The 9,332-nt window shown below is 35.4% G+C and overlaps 1 protein-coding gene across 3 annotated transcripts; it reads right to left on the bottom strand.

Moving 5' to 3' along the window:
* Positions 1-561: 561 nt before the first annotated feature.
* On the bottom strand, positions 562-8,399 carry LOC109051133 (SUN domain-containing protein 2-like). 3 transcript variants are annotated; one of them, XM_042726465.1, is made up of 18 exons: positions 8,272-8,399; positions 5,659-5,779; positions 5,445-5,572; positions 5,057-5,140; positions 4,887-4,946; positions 4,700-4,793; positions 4,276-4,337; positions 3,989-4,092; positions 3,791-3,868; positions 3,645-3,698; positions 3,473-3,516; positions 3,244-3,361; positions 2,937-3,155; positions 2,706-2,790; positions 2,146-2,261; positions 1,905-2,072; positions 1,713-1,802; positions 562-906 (listed from the first exon to the last, which is right to left on the bottom strand). In XM_042726465.1, exons 1-18 carry the CDS (start codon positions 8,306-8,308, stop codon positions 793-795), a joined length of 1,776 nt encoding a protein of 591 aa, XP_042582399.1. In that variant the 5' UTR covers positions 8,309-8,399; the 3' UTR covers positions 562-792. The 3 variants fall into 3 exon arrangements, with proteins under 3 accessions (XP_042582399.1, XP_042582401.1, XP_042582400.1); XM_042726467.1 differs by lacking the exon at positions 8,272-8,399 and adding an exon at positions 7,818-8,142; XM_042726466.1 differs by lacking the exon at positions 8,272-8,399 and adding an exon at positions 7,833-8,139.
* Positions 8,400-9,332: the final 933 nt, after the last annotated feature.

The following is a 9,332-nucleotide window of genomic DNA, read 5'->3' as shown; positions in this document are numbered from 1 at the left end:
GCATCATTAAGCACATATATACAAATAGAAGACAACAGAACTATATAATCTGGGACGTTCAAGAGCACTTTGGTTTGAAAACCCAAAACCTGAGTTTGACTCCAGTCCTCCCCCATCCCGCAGAGGAGACGTACACCATCTAGTATCTATCTATACTCATGAGCCAGGGTTGGAAAATAATAACATCTCAGAGTGCAATCAGAACAGCTGCTCATACCTAAAAAGGACATACCTAAACCATAAACTATTAGAAGCTTCTTAAGAGGTATATGGTTCAATGATGACGTGAATAAACACATTTCAGAACCATCTATCATTGCAAAACACATACTGAGGATACAGCAAATGTAAAAGGCAGAGCAATACAACACAAATGCTGCTTTATGGAAATTCCAGCTAAGCATGACACTTTTTGTCCTTCATTTGGTTTTGTAAACCATAGTTACTGTTACACACAATATAAGCCTGTTGTTCATATTAAAAAAATATTAAAAATAAAAAATGTTAATTGTTAATTCTATAATATAATAAAATTGTAATGTTTTTCTTTTAATATTTACTTTCATAACTTGAAAATCAATGTTTGAGGAATGCAAAGTGAAATATTTTTTGAGAGGGCAAATGATCTACGTACATTCTGATATCAGTCGATCGTTTGTGTGCGTTTTTTTGGTATCCGTACATTAGGAAGCTGTCTGATTTATTCTTTAAGAGTCCAGTGCATTTGAGCTTTACATTTTTTTTTTTTTTGAGTAAACCAAAGCTGAAGAATCATTCCAGATCCTCTTCCTCTCAGACGAATGAAGGTTCTCCATGAACTCTAAAGCGATACACACAGGTGTACTCCAGGTGACCCCAGTTGCTCAAGATCCTCAGCTCTGTCATGCTATAGATCTCTGATGCATCCTACAGCCAAGAAAACAGAAACAATTTTACTAGAATTTCTAGAAAGGTCATATCTAGGTCATACCAAGGTAGCCCAAAAAAATATATATTTTTAATAAATGTATAATTAATTTATATGTATATACAAACTATATTTTACATAGTAACTTATTATTTTTTTCCCTCAATTATTATTATTATTATTAATGTTTCCAGACATTTTATTATTGTTAACCAATAATACAATTATTTTATTTAAATCAGTGTAAATAAACACTACTGTTGAAAAATTTGGGGTCAGTAAGATTTTTTAATTTGTGAAAGCAATTCACACTTTTATTCAATAAGGATGCACTGATCCTAAGTGACAGAAAGAAAATACTTACAAATTATTTAAGTTTGAAATAAATGCTGGTTTTTTTTAACTTTCTATTCATCAAATAATCTTAAAAAATGTATCACGGTCATAAGTGATTTAAAGATTATATTTAATAATTAATTAGGATTTTTATTTTGAGTTTTTTATTTTTGTATTATCATGTGACATCATAATGGAGTAATGATGCTGAAAATTCAGCTTTACAATCACCGTAATAAACTATATCAGCATATTAGAAATTTTTTCGTTTTAAAGATTCTTTTTATTATGCTTTAAAATAGAAAGTTTTTATTTTTATTTGATATAATTTTTAAAAAGATTATTTTTTTTTTGAATTAATTTTTTGATAAAAAAAAAAAAACAGTAATGTTAATATTAAATACAGAAATACAACATGTACTACCATGATATAATGATGATAGATAATAAATAGTCTATTTGGACTCACCGCAAGCTTGAAAGACTGAATGGGCTCTCCATCCTGGTCATACATGAATGTCCCAAGCAGCTTTCCATCTTCAGTCTCATCAGACATACCCTGAACACAGGACAGCCGAGGAATCTCAAAGCTGTTGCTTCATTGTTATGCAGATGATTAAAAAAAACACTGAAATATCACATATCAAATATCACAACTCACATAGACGGCAAAATCCTTAGGGGCGCTGTCAATGCGGCCCGTCGGTGAGAGCTCTTTGGGAAGGTGTTCGAGTGTCACATGGGTGATTCTTACTGGGTAAGACAGCGCGATTACCAGGAAACCCTGCGAGCCTCGGAATGCCCAGCACTTCCCAGGATACAGCTCCGGCTACAACACACACACACAGAAGCTTAGAGAGTCAGATCTGTGTCTATGTGACTGTGTTTGTGTGATCTGTCACCTGTATAACAGTCCGGGGGCTCTCTGAATGATACCACAGAGGAATGCCGAATAAACTCAGACATGCAGATCTGGTCTTATACGTCTCTGAGCAACGGGTGTTGAGCACACTGGCACCTGCACAAACACACACACATTTAGTCATGTCCGGTAGCGTTACATATACACACTACTGTTCAAAAGTAAGATTTTTTAAATGTTTTTGAAAGAAGACTGCATTAATTGATCAATGGGAAAAGTACAGTAAAAACAGTAATATTGTGAAATAGTATTACAATTGAAAATAATTGTAAATGTAATTTATCCCTGTGATACAAAGCTGCATTTTCAGCATCATTACTCCAGTCTTCAGTGTCACATGATCCTTCAGAAATCAGTCTAATATTCTGATTTGAGCTCAAGAAGCATTTCTTATTATTATCAATGTTGAAATATTCTGTATATATAATATGTATAATTATTTATTTTTAATACACTCAGACACATACATATATATATATATATATATATATATATATATATAATATCTGTATATATTTACTGTACACACACACACACTACCAGAAGACTCCAAGGCATAGTCCGCCAGTCCAATCCCATCCGCCCTATACAGACTAATTGCCCTGTTGACGATTTCTTTCACATCCTGTTACATACAAAAAACAAATTCTCATTAAAAGGCATCATGATCCTGATGTATACTTCAAACTAAGACTAAAACACCACAAAAACACTTTTTTTTTTTACTATACTAATTCTACATTTGTCATCCTATTACACAGAGACACACACTTGTATAGTGACAGCTCCGGCTCCTTCCTGTTGCAGCGTCTCTCCCACGGTCCTCCACTCGTCTCTCCTGCTCTCTTTCTCATGCACTAGTTTGTCTAGTATCCGTTTCTCCAGATCCTCCAGCGCCCTCTGCAGCTCAGGACGGAGCACTATGGTCGATTCCAATGAGCTCGGATCTTTCAGGAGTTTTATCAGCCAATCGGATAGCTCTGCTCTCAGCTGCAGAGGAAATGACATCATTAGTTGAATAATACGTTACCGCATTCAACACATCAAAGGAATTTAAATGCGCTAAAAACACCCTTACGTTAGTGTTGAGAGTGTCTTGTGCGTCAACTCTTTCCTTGAGGAGGTCTTGGGTCGACTGCAGGTTTGAGATGCTGGACTTCAGATTAGAAATCTGCTGCTCATGTTCAGACTCGGCACTAATGAATATTAAACATATTTCTTTTATCACTGCATAAAATAATGATGCAACGTGCAAAAGATTGAACAAACTCCACAAAATCAAAGTAAAAAACTGATAAGACACTTACTTCCTCATCTGATCATTCACAGACTTCAGATCAGTTTGCATCATCTAGTAGACAAGCACACAAATACATAATTAGGTGGATGACATCATTTCCTGTTTTGCGCTTTGTTGCTATGGCAGAAGAAACACAGGTGGTAGAAAGGAAGAGAGAACGTGTGGTTTTGTTTCCTCACCTCAGATTTCACCTTCTGTCTCATGCTCTCCATCTTCAGCAGTTCAATGTCTTTCTGAGATAACAGACAGACAAAGAGAAAGAAATTGGGACACTTCCTCCTCAAAAGACACAGACAAACATGATTTGAGATTAGATTTGAATTACCATCAGGGTCGCCTCCCTTTCATGCAAGCTGACGATCTCTTCCTTCAAGTTAGACAGGGTGGCATGTTGGAGATGATCCTTTAGAGCAAAAAGTGCATTTAATTAAATAATTACAGTAGTTTAAGAGAAATATACAATAACGGAGTATGAAACATGATTCTTTCTGAGGTCTAATTAACCTGGAGAAAATCTACTCACAAAGGTTTCTTTCACAGGTCTATCTGTGTGTTTAACAGACGGAGTCTTGAAAACAACCTCATGAGGAGGAGAACGAGAAGCAAACGGGAACCAGTACCATATTCCTGCAACACAATATTAGGCCACTGCATATTAATGTTTATCACTCAGGCATGAACATGCATACGCATTTTTACAGCTAGATGTACTGTATGTAGTCTGTATAAAGTTTTAAAGTGGGTTATTTTGAAATACTGTACAAAGATTTTGTTTTCGATATTTAGAAGAGTCACTATCTGCTGTCTCACCAAAAATGAGAAAGATGAGAAGAAGGACCAGTACGACGGACTTTCTCATATCTGATGTACATCTACAGAGAGGGAAAGAGGAAATGTGATCATGTGTAAACATATATGTTTTTCTAGTGCATCTAGAAAACAATTTAAGTCACTTAATTTAATTAAGTTTTTAATCATTTCCAGAACTGGATATCATAATTCTCTGCTATTCTGAAGTCTGTGAAACTCTGTAAAACATTCTGAGATTGTTTTTTGTTGTTTGAAACATTTTTGATGTTGATCTAGACAATAAAAAGGTTCTAGTTTAAGTGCATGAAAGTTGCAGTGAACTATTACGCAACTACCATGCATATTCTTAAAGCCACACATATGTAATTACGACACACACACACACACACAAACACACACACACACAAACACACACACACTGTACCTGCTGAGCAGAAACACATTGATCAGAGACAGTCGAGAGCTCAGGCTGTACCATGAACTTCCCAGCCACCAGTAGAACATAACCAGAGCCTGAGCTGCAACACACACACAAGCACATGACTATTGTAGGAAAAAAAGCCTGATTGTTTATGTTAGTGCGGTGAAGAGAGGGTTTATACACTTAATACCTGGAGAATGAAACACGTCCCACACAACAAACTGTGGTTCAGTTACAGACTGGCCAGAACCTGGACAAAAGGGAAAAAAGAGTAGATGTTTTTCAACCTTCTTTGCTTGACCAACCAACCAACTAGCCACTGACCCCATACCCTCCCCCCCAGCTTTAATTCACACTTACTAGGGTTTGATTTTATGGATTTTTTATAATGCTCCTCAGCTGAGGAATATCCAGAGGAGAATCCCTGAGTTGCAAAGGGCATGCCTGAAAAACAGAGACACTAAAAATAAATAATGTTCATCTGAAATGTTTATTATATATTTTAGATTTTTGCTATATTTTAAAATTGTGTGTGTGTGTGTGTGTATTGATATGTGATATATGATATATATATATATATATATATATATATATATATATATATATAACTATTGATAAGCATATATTTTTCTAATATGCAAAGTAACATTAATATTATACATTACTTATAATAAATGTATTATTTAATATATATATGTGTGTGTGTGTATATATATATATATATATATATAATTGTGCAGATACTAACCATTCTCATTTTCGGTGGCAGTGAATTCACTGCGCTGCCCTGTCGGTATCTGACTCACACTGCTCGCGCGACTTGAATTGCGGGAAACACTGCCTGTGCTCTTGCGACCACTCCTCTTCTTGAAGATTCTGCAAGAAAGCATCTGCATCAGGTGGAAATGCACATGCAAACTATTTATATGATGTACTGAGAGCTCCAGCAAATACAAACACACCTGGTTGGGCTCTCTTTGTAAGAGATGTGGCCAGTGGATCCGGTGGAGCTCGTGCTGGCAGCGTCATCATCAGGGAAGGATGCCTCTTTGGGCACTAACCTTGTGCTTCGCCTTGACATCTCTGCAGAACACATGAATATATACATATATATATTATATAAAAAGTACTTTAACTTATTAGTGGTGACTGATGACTCAGGACTAGTACCACAGCTCATATTTAGATCATATATATATATATTTTAAGTTAGCTTTTATTTTTATTTCAGATTTCATCTAATTCTGGCAATTTTGTAATGTCCTATTGTCATTATTTTAAGTTTATATATATATATATAGTCCTTCAACTCAGATTTCATCTAATTATTGCAATTTTGTCATTTCATCTAATGGTTTTTATTTAATGTAATTTATTTTTATTATTTTATTTATGTTTATTTCAGCTTTTATCTCAATTAACAAAAAATGTTTTAAAAGTATTTGTTTTAGTTAATGATAATAACCCTGATTAAATGTTCCCTCTTTATTATTACATTTACTCATTAAGAAACATCCTCACTGACTCACAGACTCACTGCTCACAGGAAAACATTGTGAATCAGATCACCAAGATGAAAAACACGACAATAAACGTGACATTTAATAAGACACTGTCCACAGCTTGTTGTTGCAGTCACAAAGTGTAGTCAGATACTGATCTTTGTGTAATTCCTAATCTCAAACGCCAGGCTCGTCCCGTGCAGGGTGACGGAGCTTTAAGCAGCAGATTATGTGAAGGAGAACACGTGGAGCAAATTCCCAAACCACGGACCTCCAGTTCCCCTTCAATCAGTTAACATTAAGTCTCTTTAGTTGGATAATCTCTACAACAGAACGCACTTTACACTTCAGTTAGGTATGAATCCACCTCCGAATGTATCAGTATCTCTGCTGAAACCTACTGTAGACATTTCAAATAAGTTACAGATGCTTTCAATGACGCAAAACATAAACTGATGATTGAGAGCTGAAGTGTTATTTACACCATCTTAAGAGGCTGTTTGATGCAACACGTCCAGTGCTTTAAAACTAAATCCCCATCTTCAGCTAATAATCCCTCTAACAGCTATTTTAAACTGACAGTGTTGTCTTTCAGATCAGCTGTGTATTGACCATATATATATTGTATATAGTCTGTATTATTCTTTTGTGCAGTGTATTATTGTTTTGTACACTTTATTCAAGCTGAAAGGACTACTAATATACTACAGATGTTCGTGTTATGGCCAACAACAAATGTGACCCTGGGCCACAAAACCAGTCATAAGTAGCACAGGTTTATTTGTAGCAATAGCCAACAATACACTGTATGGTGCAGAATTATCGATTTTTCTTTTATGGCAAAAATCGTTAGGATATTAAGTAAATATCATGTTCCGTGAAGATTTTTAAATTTCCTACCTTAAATATATCAAAACTTAATTTTTGATTAGTAATATGCATTGCTAAGAACTTCATTTGGACAACTTTAAAAACGATTTTCTCATTATTTTGATTTTTTTGCACCCTCAGATTCCAGATTTTCAAATAGTTGTATCTCAGCCAAATATTGTCCTACCCTAACAAACCATACATCAATGCAAAGCTTATTTATTCAACTTTCAGATATTCCATAAATCTCAATAAATAATAAAAAAGACACTTATGACTGGTTTTGTGGTCCAGGGTCACAAATATATTATTTTATATTATATTAAATATTTACTCCATCATTTTAAATAATATTAACTAACATGCATAACCATGCAACAAACATCACTTTATATACCACAGTAATGATCTGGAGATCACAGAAGGGGGCAAAGTGAGTTTCCCTTCTTACTTTGGCGGTTCTTTTGATATCTGCGCCAATTTTAACCACAAAGAAACGGTTCTTGTTAAAACGGGGTCATTTTGTTTCCTTCCCGACGTGGATGCTAATGAAGTGTTTTCTTGGAGGGAACAGCACATAGTTCTGTGTTGAATAATCACGAACAGACCCTCCAAATGAGAATACATCTACACATCATGTGCGTGGAAATGCGTTTATTTACTAGCGCGTTTGCGGCACATGTCTATAAAACGCTCGCTCAGCATCATTTCTACAGCACGTATGAAAATAAGTTAGCGCTCATACGCACTCGTGGTCGTCTCACCTTCTCCGAGGGTCTCCAGGAAGACATGCAGTCTGTCAAAACCTGCCAAAGTGCGAACCGCTCATCCGGAACGGCTCCGCAATAACGGAATAGCGACAGAGACGTCGTTACACTCACGAGATTACTCACTTCAATCACGTGGCTTATAACGGATTCTACCGCGCTAAGACGAGATGCTTTGAGGACGGAAGGGCTCGGCTCTTTTGACAGTTGTCAGCACAGCGGCTCCACCTCTCGTCTTCGTCTCTTTGGGGTTGTTTATAGAAAGATGATGTAGTTAGGCAGCGACCGCTCCTGTGCTGCCGCCCAGTGGACTCACGGATCCAGCTCGTCAATCGAGAGCTTTGTTTCACACTCTTCATTTACAACATGACCCTTTTATGTAACGGTTCTTCGTCGTTCGTTCAACACTTATTTTAACTATGTTTTAAGCACTCACCTTCTGTCGACCAGGTGACTTTACGTATCCGCAGCATATGAACGGTTTATGTGCGAAAATTCAGAAGTAAATAATAACAATCGTCACTTCATCTCACGTCGTAACGAAATCTTATGTCGTCTTTGAGCGATTTTGCCAGTTTTGGTGAAAAATACGCCATAAACACTTTTTAATATAGGCTACATATATTTGTATAAAATATTATATTGTTTTATAGTGTTATATTTGTTATGCCATTGCTTTTACAAAACGAAATTTAAATAGAAATTATTAAAATAATGATGAAATGCTTCAGATTCATCTTTGACCTTTTGGTCTATATGTATCTCTTGAATATCATTTTTTACTAAAAACTTTACTTTGGTAAGCTTCCTTTACACACACACACACACACACACACACACACACACACACACACACACACACACACACACACACAAATATATAGGCTATATAAGGAATAATGTTTTATAATTATATATATATATATATATAAAAAAATCCTGTTTATCACAGTTTCCAAAAAACTGTACACCTGCTTTCAACACTGATAAATAATAATAAGTAAATATTTCTTGAGGATCAGCATATTGATTAGAATAATTTCTGAAGGATCATTTGACTCTGAACACTGGAGTAATGATGCTGAAAATTCATTGTTGTCATCATAGGAATAAATTAAAACATTTATTTTTAATTGTTATATTTTATTTATATATTATATTTTTATTTTTTACCAAATAAGAGCAGCCTTGGTGAGCATAAGAAACTTTTACAAAATTAGAAATACTTTTACAACCCACATTTTGGAAAGGTGGTATTTATTATTTCTTTACATACAGAAGATGGCGCCATCGAGCCTTGTTAAGCCTGAACTGTCTAGTGGACCGTGCACGAATTCACGAAACTATAATCAAATTCATTTAAATCATACTCTGCATTTGTTTGCCCGTGTCAACCACTTTCAACAGCTGTCTGTCCACCTGTCAAATCTCATTCTTCCTTCAAGTTATTGATGGAGCTTTAACTCAGCCAGCATCGAAACGCATTTGCCTTCCTAT

Source organism: Cyprinus carpio, chromosome B6, assembly GCF_018340385.1.
Source record: "Cyprinus carpio isolate SPL01 chromosome B6, ASM1834038v1, whole genome shotgun sequence".
In the NCBI taxonomy this organism is placed as follows: Eukaryota; Metazoa; Chordata; class Actinopteri; order Cypriniformes; family Cyprinidae; genus Cyprinus; species Cyprinus carpio.
The sequence above is the reverse complement of the archived record's forward strand: the minus strand, read 5'-3'. Positions and strand labels throughout refer to the sequence as shown.

Coding starts and splice junctions, on each gene's coding strand:
- LOC109051133 (XM_042726465.1), bottom strand. CDS start 8,308: ATGCTGCGGATACGTAAAGTCACCTGGTCGACAGAAG. Junction 2,791..2,936: donor CCGGAGCTGTCACTATACAA/GTGTGTGTCTCT, acceptor TGTATGTAACAG/GATGTGAAAGAAATCGTCAA. Junction 1,803..1,904: donor CTAAGGATTTTGCCGTCTAT/GTGAGTTGTGAT, acceptor TCCTGTGTTCAG/GGTATGTCTGATGAGACTGA.